This window comes from Zonotrichia albicollis, chromosome 6 (genome assembly GCF_047830755.1).
Source record: "Zonotrichia albicollis isolate bZonAlb1 chromosome 6, bZonAlb1.hap1, whole genome shotgun sequence".
Lineage (NCBI taxonomy): Eukaryota > Metazoa > Chordata > Aves > Passeriformes > Passerellidae > Zonotrichia > Zonotrichia albicollis.
In genome coordinates, this window is record NC_133824.1 from 47,663,757 (window position 1) to 47,675,824 (window position 12,068).

Below are 12,068 nucleotides of genomic sequence, written 5' to 3' on the forward strand. Positions count from 1 at the left end.
GAGCGGGGCCGCCCCCGGCGTCAGCAGCGCGACAAGGACGGGCGGGACCGGGGCGGGGCGGGGGTGGAAGTCCCGGTGGGGTCTGCCCAGGGACGGTGTGTTCTCCGCGTGCTCCAGCCCAATGGAATGTGCCCCAGCGGTCCATGTGCTCCAAACCGGGGTCTACCCTCAGATGGGATCCACGTCGGGGCCATGGCTCCCGGGAGCAGACCAGCTCCTCCTCAAGGTCCGGGTCTGCCCCGGAGTAGATCAGCTCCTCCTCCAGGTCCGGTCTGCCCCGGCATGGTGCCGCAAGGGGCTCTCTGGGACACCCCCGGAGTAGAGCCTGCTCCGGCCGGTCCCTCTGGAGCGGCGGGAAAACAGGCTACCCTGTCCAGGGTGGAACTTGCCCAGGAGCAAGATTCCGTGGCAGGATGGGCTGCAGTACGTCCCCGAAAGGTTACCCGGTCCCCTCTGGCTCTAGGTGGGATCCCAGCCACAGCTCATCGTCCGTGGTGGAAGGGTTCCCGTTCCCTGGGAGGCAAGGAAGTAACGCCAGCCCAGCCCCATCGCGTGTTCCCGGCTGCTCACCTGGGAGAAGTTCAGGTCCCCCGAAGGTTTTCTGCCTCGTCCCTGGTCAGGCACCTGGGAGAACCGTGCCTGCTCCTGCCTGCCAAGCTCTTAGTGAGATAATAGAGGAAAAGAGCTGGGGACGGTTTTGGGTGGGACAAGTGATTCCTGGGGTAAATACGCACTGGGAGGCAGGGAGGATGTGATAACAGCCTGAGGATGGAGGTGTGAAGGACGTGACCCCGAGCTCAGTGGGGATTGGTAAAGGTGGTGCAGAAAGGTACAATGAGGTGAAATGGGATTTGATGCATACAAAGGGCACATCTAGGGAGATGATCTGGGCGTGGGACCCCCAAACCCTCCCTGCTGTTTGGTTTGTAAAATAGACCATCCAAGCAGCTGGCAGCAGAGGGAGAGCTGGTCCACATCTCCCAGGGAGGAGAGGACCTCTCCATTCCACAGCAGGTGAGTGAGACCTTCTCTCTGCATCCCTTCATCCTCGTTGTCACCCAAAATGAGCAAGCTGGGCCCCCTCTCAGCCTTGTGTCTCGAGTGAGAACAGCTCCCAGATTAGAAATAATCCCCGTCTGCCCTCCATTCCCCTTGGCCCACACAAAGAGGAAGGTGGGTCCATCCCCTGAGTCTCAGGGACAAGGAGGGAGAAGAAGTGCTCTCAAAATTCCTTCTGGGAGGAAGAGTCCTCGCTCACCTGACACCTCCCAAGGGACAGCTCTCCCTAAGGGAAAAAGCAACAGAAACACTTTGCTCCTCCATCCCAGCACCAATGACACATCCTTCAAAGCCTCTGCCAGGGCAGTTGGGGCAGCAGGGTCTCGGAGGTTCATGCATGGTCCCAGCACAGCCACACCCTCCCTCTGCCATCCTCAAAGACTCAAGGTGCTCTAGCAAACACAGCTCTGACACTGAGCAAGTGCCTCCTGTCCCCAGGACGGAGCTGCACAGCGTTTATCCAGGCCCTGGCCCTGCCCCAGCCCTGCCCTGACAGCTGGAACACCCGGCAGTACATGCTGACTTTGGAAGGCAGGCTGGACCCTGATCCTGCAGCTTCAGCTCACTCTGCAGCAGATCACACTCTTGTTCCACTATAACTCCTGGGGCAGAGGAGCCTGTCCCACTGCGTTCTGGGAAGAAGAGAGATGTGTTCCTAGCATGGGAAAGTTCCCCCTCTTTTACAGTAATTGCTTGTAATAACATCTTGCACATCCCCTTTCATCCTACAGCTGATGCCTTTCCCAGATGAGACGCCCAGAAGTGCAGCTGCCACCGGAACAGAGCAAGACAATTTGTTTACAAGGCAGGCCCGAGCTCCCGGCGGCCGAGGGCAGCAGGAAGGGGAGGCTGCCGTCTCCAGGTCCACGGAGGCAGCTCAGGGGATGGCCTGCATTGTTCCAGGTCAGGATAACAAGGCCCTTCCGCAGCCCTTTCCTATGGGAATCCCGACAGGTCGCTGTCCCTCCCCGCAGGAGGGGAAGTGCGGCACCAGGGGGGTGAAGCCACTCATGAAGGGGGAGAAGGAGGGAAGCGGGGCCTGAAGGAGCTTTCCAGCTCCAACTGGAAGATGCCAGGCCACAAAGCAAGCCCAGAGCCCACCCTGATGCCTTCCCAGTGCAGCTCCATGTGCTTGGTGTTGTCCCTCCTTCCCACCAGCCTCCCACTGTGTTGGGCTCTCCCATGCCCACTGACCATCCTGCTTTCAGCCTGGCTGCATCCTATCGTGCCCTCAGACTGTCAAATTCCTGGTACATCTTTTGCCCAAATGTACACTTGACTGAAGCATGCACAGAAATCTCCCTCCCTCCCAGCCCCACGAGGATCTATTGCCACTTACCGTCTCTCCTTCCTCTCCTTTCCCAGCCTCAGATCTTACCTTCATCCATCCCTTTTGCCGGTGTGCAGGGTCCAAGGTCCCTCTGGAGAGCAGGGACTCAGAGGCAGGTCCTGTCCTGCAACACAGGCAAAGGCAGCATAGCTGAAAATGATCCTGGCTATGAGACTGGAGATGGGAATTTCCCTTCTCTTACAGAAACTGGCTCAGAAACTGCTGATTTGAGGGCTTGGGAGACACTGGAAAGACGAGATTTGTCCTGTGAGGAGGCCTCTCCTCCTATCAATAGCAGAGGGAGCTTGAACAGCCAGCACAGTTTGGGCCTTGCCTTCCCCTGTGCAGTGAATCCCACCGGGAGATAAGCCCTGCTGGACATTCCCAACCCTCTGAGTCACCCAGGGTTGTGCCCAGCCATGAGCCAATGGCCAAGGACACCAGGTGTGCTGCAGATCTGCAGCCTCTGAGCACCTGAAGGTAGACAGAAGGATTCAGGGTCTGACAGGTTTTGCAGTGAAAACTGCAATTCCATACTTTTTTCCAGGAAAATCTGGTAGCATAAATGGAGTTTAGAGAGAGGGACCAAAGGCTGCTGGTAATTTTTCCACTCTACATTATTTGGCTTTGGATACTAGTGAAAATGACACTCATAAAAGGCCTCTTTTGTGTACCTACAATGGGAGTGGTTGCTCGCTTGCCAGTTCAAGTATCAGTGAATTTTAAGGGCAGACAAGGCCACTGGTGGGGAGGGGAAGCAGCGCTGCAGCTGTTGGGGTACACTGGAGTGGGGGCTTTGCCTGGCAGGGTTTAGTGCTGGAACATTGAAACCCCAGCACCCCAGCCCTGCTCGCTGGAATGTGGGTGCCCCTGTCCCACTGTGGTCCCACTCACTGTCACAGGGCACTGCATGGCATCTGCATCCATCCCAGTGAGGTCAGGCTTTCCAGGCGACAGCTCCGATCATTGTAATTCCAAAGGATTGCAAGGAGTGGGGGAGGAAACATCTCTATTTTCCTTCTATTTTTATGAGCATATGATAGCACTTTGATATGAAATTACTTGTTTTGCTGCATCCCTTGGTATTCCGGGCTGGGCTCCAAGCCACCGGGGGCAGTGACAGACTGCCAGTGACCTCAAAGGCCGCTGGCCCAGGCCTGGCATCAGCCACTTTCCTCCTTGGTTTGTGTCCATTTTGCAAAAACAGAGAAGAAAAACCACCCTCACATGTCCAACCAGATGAAAATCCCTCTGCAAGACCACATTTGAAGACTTTGTATATTTAAACTCTATGGCGACATTTAGGCTCCTGTCCTTCTGCAGCTTCTGAAACTTCCACCCACTTGGGTTGTTTGTAGGAACAGCCACTGTCTCCAGGCGATGGGGATGGATTATAATCTTTGTTCGTGTATGTGGAGTGACTGACGCAGATGTTTGTACAATGGGTGCTTTATAAAGTGACAAAATACTTTCAAACTAAGTGGGCAGCATTGCCTGCTTGAAGGATGCCTTCCAAAGGCCCATCAATCCTCCCCTTCAGGAGCCTGGAGCACAAAAACACCGATCCTCACACGAGAGGGCACAGTGGAGCCTGAAAATCCAAACCAAGGTGCATCGCGGGGCTCTGAGCCCTCAAACCCGGAGCTGCTCCAGACAGCACCTTTCCCATTATCGACCTCGTGTTCTTCGGTGCCACCACTGCAGTGACCACAAGCAGCCCTGGCCTGGCTGTCGTGTCCGTAGCCCGATGCGGATGACAGAGGGATGAGGGGCACCCAGGCTACCCTCAGCGCAGCCGCCATCACACGGCAAACCCCGAGCGGTGCCTCCAGCGCCTCGGCAGAGAGGGGGCACCGCGGCTGCGGGAGGGCTGCGGGAAGGGGTCGGTCACAGCAGGCGGATCTGTCCCGAGCAGCGCTCCCACTGCCGTCCGGTGCCGCCTCAGCGCGCTCCCCCCCACCGCCACCACACCGTTCCCGCCGCGCCGCCATTGGCTGCCGGGGCGCCATTGCCGGCGGGCGGGACAATGGGTGGGCCAAGGCCGCCGCGCCACGTGAGGCCGCGGGCGCGAAGCGAGGGCGCGCAGGGCCCCGATCCCGGTCACCGCCCCCCGCGTCCGCGCCGTGAGCTCGGCACTCACCCTCGGGGCGATTCGGCGGCGGCCCGCGCCCCCCTCGGCAAGTACGGGCAGGCCCGGGGCGGCGGCGGGGCCAGGCCGGGGGCGCCTCAGGGTGCAGCGGCCTCACGGCGCCCGCTGTGGCGCCCCCTGGCGGACACGCGGAGGTCGGGGCGGCGGGGCCGGGGCGGACACCGGGACAGTGCGGGAACAGTGCGGGGACAGCGCGGACACAGGGCATGGGCACACGGGGCTCTGCAAACATCGGCCCCGCCACATCCCAGCCCCAAACCATTGTGACAGCCCAAAGAGGGCAGGCAGGCACTGGTCCCCGCGTCCCCAGCACGGCGCTGTGTGTCCCTGCAGGACGGCCATGGGGTCTCCCACAGCCTCGCCGCAGCTGCTGTACCGCAGCACCCGCCTGCTGCGCACCGCCTTCCAGCACCTCCACCAGCAGCAGCAGCGAGCCGACGTCTTCTGCGATGTGGTCCTGTGGGCTGAAGGTGAGCGGGCAGCACCACCGAGGGAGCTGCGGGCAGGGTCTCTGCAACCCCCCTAGGAAACACTGGCGTGAGCAGGAAGGGCTGCAGGGCAGTAACAGCCACTGTTGCTTTGCAGGCGAGGCAGTGGTGGCCCACTGCAGTGTCCTTTCCGTCTGCAGCCCCTTCTTCATGGAGCAACTGGGCCGGGAGCTGCCCCCCCAGGGCTGCAGGGTGGTGCTGGAGCTGGCGGGGCTGAAGATCGGGGTGCTGCGCAAGCTGGTGCGCTTCTTCTACACTGCCGAGCTGGAGGTCACGCAGGAGGAGGTGCACGAGGTGCTGGCGGCTGCCCGCCGCCTCCGTGTCACCGAGCTCGAGTCACTGCAGCTCTGGGGAGGACGCCTGGTGAGGCTGGGACCCCAGCGGCAGCTCGACCGCTCCTGCCTGCACTCCACTCAGGAAGTCTCCCCCGTGGTGGCACCTAGCACAGCTGAGCCTGGCAGTGCCAGCTCTGGGGTGTCCCCCCAGAAGCAGGCACAGTCTGTGGGGCCCTCACAGCCCAGCCCCATCGGGCGGATGAGGCTGCGGAAGGTGGAGCGCTGGGGGTGCTGGGAGGTGGTGCGGGAGGCGCAGCCCCGCCCTGTGCCTCCCCCAGTGCTGGCAGGGGATGTAGGGGGGACAGAAGCACAGCCCCCCCAGGATGAGGATGCACGGGAGCAGGTGAGCAAGTGCTCCCCACCCTGGCAGCCCCCCAGTGCAAACGGGACACAGAAGCGTGGGGACTCCCCTGTGTCCCCACAGGGCTGCCAGCAGGCAGCACCCCCAGGGACCCCAGGAAGTGACACCAAGGAGGAGGAGGTGGATGTGGGGACAGGGGAGCTCTTCCTGCCCCCTGGCACAGTCTGCCTCTGGCCCAGCCCCTCATCTGAGTCAGAAGAGGAGGTGGATGTCCTCACCTAGGGGGGGTGGCACTGCCTCTCCCCCACCAGTGCCTGCACCTCTTGCGCTGTATGTCCTTGAAATAAAGTGCTAGAGCTATGCTTTGGAGTACTGAACTTTATTGAAGACTGGGGGGACAACGGGGTGTGGAGGGAGCCGGGGGTCTGGCAGTGGCAGAGCTGCAGCATCAGGGACGGGACTGGGGCTGGCAGGTGCCCCCCACTTGGTCTCGCCTCTTCATGGATGCTCATGCCACCTGCACTGGTCCTGGCTCGGCTGTGGAGAGAAGGAAGTTGGTCCCTGCTGTCCCATCCCATGCCAATCCCAATCCCATCCCTGCTCACCTGGCCATTGTCTCTATGCAATGTTGCTCTTCAGAGCTTCCACCACGGTCTCTGGCTGGGGAAACTTCAGCTTGCGGGGGGGCCCCTTCCCAATACCGCTCCACAGCTCCACGGCTGCAGAGAAAAAGGAGATTTATGGGATCAGGGGTGCCGGGGAGCCCACGCCGCCCCCAGCCCAGCACTTACTGCTGCCGTCCTCCTTCACCAGGGACACCTCGAAGCTGTTCCTGCGCGGCGGCCGGGGGTTGATGTCCACGGGCAGCTGGGCCATGGCCCCGCGCAGGGCCGCGCTCACCGCCGCCGCGTTGCGCCCGAACACGCGTCAGCTCTTGCTGCGGGGACACGGCGCTCAGCGACCCGGGGGCACCCCAGGGCCCCGCACCACCCTCGGCACCGCGGCCGCTCACCAGTGCTCGATCACCACACGGGGGCCGGTATTCCCGGGGCTGCCCTCATCTTGGGCCTCGGCCCGCGCCCGCTTCTGCGGGGCTCCCGCCGTCTCCGGTGCCTCGGCCGCCGCCGGCTGCCGGGCTCCGCGCTTCCTCCCGCGGGGAGCCATCCTGGGAGAGCCGAGGCGGTGGAGCCTATGCCGGAGCAGAAAGGGGGCTCCAGGAACGCCGCTCTGGGGTGGGAAGAGATCTCATGTACCCCGCTGTCAGGGGAGTGAAAGCTGGGTCCCTGTGGGGACACTGCTGTGGGAGAGGGCCAGTCCCCGGCCGTGCGCCACTGGGGGCAATGCGGGATCCTGCTGGGGAGGGCGGGAAGCCGCTCCGCAGGGATGGCGGGGCAGTGTGCGGCTGGGGAGAGTGGGGAAGCGGGGCCCCGGGGACGGGGGGGAACAGACGCCGGGCCCCGGGGAAGGGATGGTGGGGGGACGGGGGACAGACGCGGGTCTGGGGCGGCCGCGCCACCTCCTACCTGCCGCTGGCACGTGCCGAGAGCGCGCGCCCCCGGGGGAGGCGGGGCCGGAAGGGGCGGGGCTGAAAAGGGCCCCAGAGCCCCCGGTGGGCTCCGGTTCCGCCCGCGCCGCCCCAGCCAATCAGAGCGCGCGGGCTCCGCAGGGCCCCGCCCCCATACGCGGCCCGAAACCGGCGACACGGACACGGACACGGGACACAGGCACGGCACGGACCGTTTATTGTCAGCGATGGATGAGAGCGAGCGTTAACCGAGGCGGGGCCCCTCCTACCGCCCTGCCCGCACGGGGCCGGGGGGCACCGCTGCTTTCCCGGGGCTCAGCCGGGACAAGTTCCCTCGGAGAGCGGCTCCGGGCAGGGCTGGGCAGGCCCGCGGGGCCGCTGCCACCAGGCTGATGGTGACACAGTGATGGGCGACAGTACAGGGCAGCTTCTACTTGTCCTTCTTGCTCTCCTGAGGCGCAGCCGCCGGCACGGCTGGGGGCTCCTCAGGGCCCTCCTCCCGCGGCTTCTGCTGCTTCTTGGCCTTCTGGTAGAGCTCGTTGAGGTTGAACTCCCGGATCACATTCTCCTGTGGCCAAGAGGTAGCATCAGCACCCCTGGGACCTCCCCCTTCTTCCCGGGCACAGGCCGGGCAGGGAAGCAGAGGGCTGGAGGGTCCCACGCACCTCAGAGAAGGTCCAGGACACAGCCCGGCCCTTCTTGTCGATCTGCGGCCGCCGCATGATCTCTGTCCCGCCCTGGAAGAGGATGAGGGTGGGCAGCTGCTTGGTGAGAGGCGAGGTGCTGACCTTGTACCTGTGTGAGGACAAGCCCACAGTGACCCTCGGGCAGCCTGAGGGGGCTGGGGGGGTCACAGGGACCGCCCCAGATCGAGGCCCTGCTTGCCCAGGCTGCATTCCCCACACCTGGTGCTGACATCCGTGTACCGGCCAACATCCACCTTCCCAAACTGGAGTCCTGAGCAGTTGTACCTGGGCAGGATGGGGACACGTGAGGGACGCAGGGGACCACAGGCCCTGTTACCCACCAAGATTCCAGGGGGTGCCACTCACTTGAGAGAGAGGTCAGCGAAGATGGGGGCAAAGGACTGGCACTCACTGGACCAGTTGGCAAAGAACTCAACGATCCACGTCACCCGCTTGTCCTTCTCCAGCTCCTCCTGCCACAGTGGCATGGGCTTAGGGGGGGTGGGCAGAGCCCCCCAAAAGCCCCAGGGCTGGGGAGATACTCACATCGATGGTCTTGTCACTGAAGTACTTGATGTACTCAGGGCCCATGTAAAGGGGTGGCTTGCAGGTCATCAGGAACACTGGAATGACAGCAGTCATTCCTGAGCCCCCCAGTGCCAGGAGGGCCTGGCTGGGCCTGGGACAGAGCTCCTCCAGCCCAGAGCAGTGAGGGGGAGCCAGGACAAGGCAGCAAGATGTGCAGGCTCACCTATGCAGAGCGTGAGGTAGAGCAGCCCCATGCGGATGTCGAGGCGGAAGAACAGGATGGCGTTGGCCACTTTGCTGAACATGAAGATGTTCCCGATGTGCTGCTCCACAGTGACTGTGATGTGGAGACAGGAATAAGGGATGGGGCCAGATGCCCCCAGAAGGTTGAGGGTAACTTCAGGGAGGGCTGGATCTTGTCCTCCAGACACCCCCCCCACTCAGCTCCTTGGAGGAGACCCCATAAGCAGCCCCAGCCCCCCAAGTCCCCTGACTCACTAGAGCGCCGGTTCTTCATCATGACAATGGCGCTGAGGAACATGAGGATCTCCACCTCCCTCTGGCACAGAGAAGGGACAGCATGAGCTGGAAGCGCCCAGGACACCTTGGAGCCATGCCTGGCCTAGCATCACACAGGGTACTGTGGCCATGCCAGGCGCTACTGGCCCCAAGGCCCTGCCAGAGCCCTGAGCCCCCATCCCTCCCGGGGGAGAACAGCGAGCAGACGGGCTGCCCTGCGGCAATGGGATCGACCAGTGCCTGGAGGCTCTCGGCTGTAGTGGAACACCGCAGAGCAACGCCAGGGGCTACCGGGCATCTCCTCCCTCAGCCAGGCCGGAATGCTGTGAGAGCAGGAGAGGAGCCAAGACAGGGGCGAGGGTGTAGGGACAGGTTCGGGGAGAGCCCAGGGATGCGGGGACAGGCCCGAGGACAGGCCGCGCCGCCTCACCCAGTCAAAGTCACACGGGTTACCATCCTCCCGCTGCGAGGGCAGCCCACGGCAGAGCGGCGGGACCTTGCGCACGAGCAGGAAAGCGGCGGCGAGCAGCGCGGAGAGCGGGTAGTAGGGCTGGGCGAGCCATCGGCAGAGCCCGGGCAGCCCCCACAGCAGCGCCAGCAGCGGCGCCACCACCGCCATCTTCCCTCCGCCCCACTCACTGCCGGGGGCGGGGCCTCCCGCACCGGCCAATGGCGAGCTGCGAAGCAGCCGCTCCTGTGCGGCGCAGACCAATGAGAGGAGATATAGAAGCAGCCAATCAGAAGGCTGGGACGAGTCTCCCATAGCAACGGGAGGCAGGCCGGTGTAGGGGCGGTGCTCGGTCAATGGCGGGGCGGGGCTGCCCCGCGCGGGGCACGCCGGGAATATGGAGAACTTCTCGGCGCTGTTCGGCGCGGCGGAGCCGCCGCCCGCCGCCGCCGCCGCGCTCGGATTCGGGCCCGCCAAGGCTCCCGGCGCCGGAGCCGCACCGCCGCCCGCTGCCTCAGCCGCGGCGCCGCCGCCGGGCGAGGACGTGGCCCGCAAGGCCGCCGCCGGCCCCTTCTACCTGCTGCGGGAGCTGCCAGGTGCGGGCGGGCCGCGGGGCGGGACGTGTGCCGCTCTCGGCCAATCAGCGCGGAGAATCGCGGCCGTGGAGGGAACTGACAGCGCCAGGAGCCAATGAGGCTGCGGGGGCGGAGTCACGCAACGCGCGGTCCGGTGGGGAAGTGGGCGGCGAGGGGGTCCCCGGGGCCGGGATCCCGATGCTCGGGGGGTGCAGGGGGTCCCGGAGCCCAGGTTCGGCCGGGGAGAGGGGCCTGGGGTGTCGTCGGGGCGTTTCCCCCTTCCCAACTCTTCCCGCGGCCGCACAGGCACGACGGAGCTGACGGGCAGCACCAACCTGATCACACACTATAACCTGGAGCACGCCTATAACAAGTTCTGCGGGAAGAAGGTGAAGGAGAAGCTCAGCAACTTCCTCCCCGACCTGCCCGGCATGATCGACCTGCCCGGCTCCCACGACAGCAGCAGCCTGCGCTCGCTCATCGAGAAGCCGCCCATCTGTGGCAGCTCCTTCACCCCGCTCACGGGGGCCATGCTGACCGGCTTCCGCCTGCACGCCGGCCCGGTGAGCCCCGGGGCCTGGAGCCGGGGGGGTGGGAGGCACCCGGTGTGGCCTGACCAGCCCCTTTTCTCCACAGCTGCCCGAGCAGTGCCGGCTGATGCACATCCAGCCGCCTAAGAAGAAGAACAAGCACAAGCACAAACAGAGCCGCACGCAGGACCCCGTCCCCCCAGGTAATGCTGCCACAGCCACCCCCCTGCTCCCCTTCAGCACTGGCAGAGCATCGGCTCATCTGGCGCTTCTGCTTCTCCAGAAACCCCCTCGGACTCTGACCACAAGAAGAAAAAGAAGAAAAAAGAGGAGGATCCAGAGCGGAAGAGGAAGAAGAAAGAGAAGAAGAAAAAGAAGGTGAGTGGCAAGGCTGGGGTGCGGTGCCCAGCCCCTGGACCTCCGAGGGGCTCTGTGAATGGCCATCCCCAAGGGGCTGCTGGCCAGCAGCTCTCACAGGCTCTGTCTGTCCTTCCTCCGCAGAACCGGCACAGCCCGGAGCACCCGGGGGTGGGCAGCTCCCAGGCCAGCAGCAGCTTACGGTGAGGCCACGCCGGCGTCGCCCTGGGGATCCCCTGGCTCATAGGAACAGCCCTGGCTGACCCCAGGGACACTGGGGCTGGCCTGTCCCCCCTGGCTAAGAGGACACCCCTGCAGCCCGCCAGGACCAGGGGCACGGACTCTGTGGGTGCTGACCTCGGACTTTTGTACCTGAAGAACCTGGAGCATCAAAGCCTCTTTTTTAGTCACCTTTCAAAGTCTGCTCTGAGGAGGGGCTGGTGGCCGTGGCTGCTGTGACCCTCGGGTGCCACGGTGGAGCCCAAACCAAAGCGTCCCTGGAGCGTGCAGGGTGCCCTCCTTTGGATCCCAAACCTCACCAGCACCCACGACACCTCCCCTGGAGCCTCTTTTCCCATGCCTGGAAAATCCTTACCTTCTGTGGCAGCAGAGTTTGCCTCAAGTCGGAGCCTCCCCAAAAGTGAGCCAGGCTCAGCTCTTACCAGACCCCCTTCTCTCTCCCTCGGGATGGGGGGGGAAGGCCGAGACCCTGAGGATCAGGAGCCCTGGAGGGGCTGCTCCATCCCTGGACACCAAACAAAGCACACGCACGGCCCCGGGGTGGCTCATTAAATATCCTTTTATTCCTTGTTTTTAAAATGGCTGATAATAATAAAAAACCCTGGCGTGGCTGTGCGGGGCCACGGGAGCTATTGCCGTAGAGAAAGAGTCCAATAGTGCCGGCAGGGCTTTGGGGACAGGGAGCACAGGGCTCCTTGGCTGCGTTTTTTTGGCATGTGATGAGAAAATATTGCTTTCTGGGGATGCACCTGCCTCTCCCCCGAGCGAGTGGAAATAAAAACACCCCTGCGACAGCGAGAAACCTCCTCGGAATCATTAACAGAAATAAAAAAAGGCAACGAAACCAACAACCCCCCGATCACAGCCCCTGGGCAAAGAGAACAAAGAGCAAAAACTGCGCGTGGGGGACGCCGGGCCTTTGTGCCAGCTCGGGCTGGGGGTGTGGGGGTGCTGCCCCCACCCTGCCCCCACCCGGGGCCCCCCAAGGGGGCTGGAGG

The 12,068-nt window shown here is 63.5% G+C and overlaps 4 protein-coding genes across 7 annotated transcripts; 2 read left to right on the forward strand and 2 right to left on the reverse strand.

Moving 5' to 3' along the window:
• The first annotated feature begins 84 nt into the window (after window positions 1–84).
• On the forward strand, window positions 85–5,997 carry BTBD18 (BTB domain containing 18). Of its 2 annotated transcripts, none has more exons than XM_074543538.1 (3): window positions 85–1,962; window positions 4,872–5,008; window positions 5,124–5,997. In XM_074543538.1, the coding sequence occupies exons 2-3, from the start codon at window positions 4,879–4,881 to the stop codon at window positions 5,942–5,944; spliced, it is 951 nt and encodes a 316-aa protein (XP_074399639.1). In that variant the 5' UTR covers window positions 85–1,962; window positions 4,872–4,878; the 3' UTR covers window positions 5,945–5,997. The 2 variants fall into 2 exon arrangements, with proteins under 2 accessions (XP_074399639.1, XP_014128800.2); XM_014273325.3 differs by lacking the exon at window positions 85–1,962 and adding an exon at window positions 1,974–4,570.
• Window positions 5,998–6,025: 28 nt separating this feature from the next.
• On the reverse strand, window positions 6,026–7,303 carry SELENOH (selenoprotein H). Of its 2 annotated transcripts, none has more exons than XM_074543542.1 (5): window positions 7,186–7,303; window positions 6,675–6,889; window positions 6,454–6,599; window positions 6,268–6,381; window positions 6,026–6,199 (listed from the first exon to the last, which is right to left on the reverse strand). In XM_074543542.1, the coding sequence occupies exons 2-4, from the start codon at window positions 6,824–6,826 to the stop codon at window positions 6,281–6,283; spliced, it is 399 nt and encodes a 132-aa protein (XP_074399643.1). In that variant the 5' UTR covers window positions 6,827–6,889; window positions 7,186–7,303; the 3' UTR covers window positions 6,026–6,199; window positions 6,268–6,280. The 2 variants fall into 2 exon arrangements, with proteins under 2 accessions (XP_074399643.1, XP_074399644.1); XM_074543543.1 differs by having other exon boundaries at window positions 6,675–6,851; window positions 7,186–7,292.
• A 78-nt stretch (window positions 7,304–7,381) lies between these two features.
• TMX2 (thioredoxin related transmembrane protein 2) lies at window positions 7,382–9,580 on the reverse strand. 2 transcript variants are annotated; one of them, XM_074543540.1, is made up of 8 exons: window positions 9,351–9,580; window positions 8,900–8,960; window positions 8,625–8,738; window positions 8,420–8,496; window positions 8,240–8,346; window positions 8,093–8,158; window positions 7,853–7,982; window positions 7,382–7,755 (listed from the first exon to the last, which is right to left on the reverse strand). In XM_074543540.1, the coding sequence occupies exons 1-8, from the start codon at window positions 9,537–9,539 to the stop codon at window positions 7,618–7,620; spliced, it is 882 nt and encodes a 293-aa protein (XP_074399641.1). In that variant the 5' UTR covers window positions 9,540–9,580; the 3' UTR covers window positions 7,382–7,617. The 2 variants fall into 2 exon arrangements, with proteins under 2 accessions (XP_074399641.1, XP_074399640.1); XM_074543539.1 differs by having other exon boundaries at window positions 8,900–9,023.
• A 128-nt stretch (window positions 9,581–9,708) lies between these two features.
• On the forward strand, window positions 9,709–11,783 carry MED19 (mediator complex subunit 19). Its single transcript, XM_074543541.1, has 5 exons — window positions 9,709–9,964; window positions 10,250–10,506; window positions 10,580–10,676; window positions 10,757–10,851; window positions 10,975–11,783. Exons 1-5 carry the CDS (start codon window positions 9,766–9,768, stop codon window positions 11,035–11,037), a joined length of 711 nt encoding a protein of 236 aa, XP_074399642.1. The 5' UTR covers window positions 9,709–9,765; the 3' UTR covers window positions 11,038–11,783.
• The last annotated feature ends 285 nt before the right edge of the window (window positions 11,784–12,068 follow it).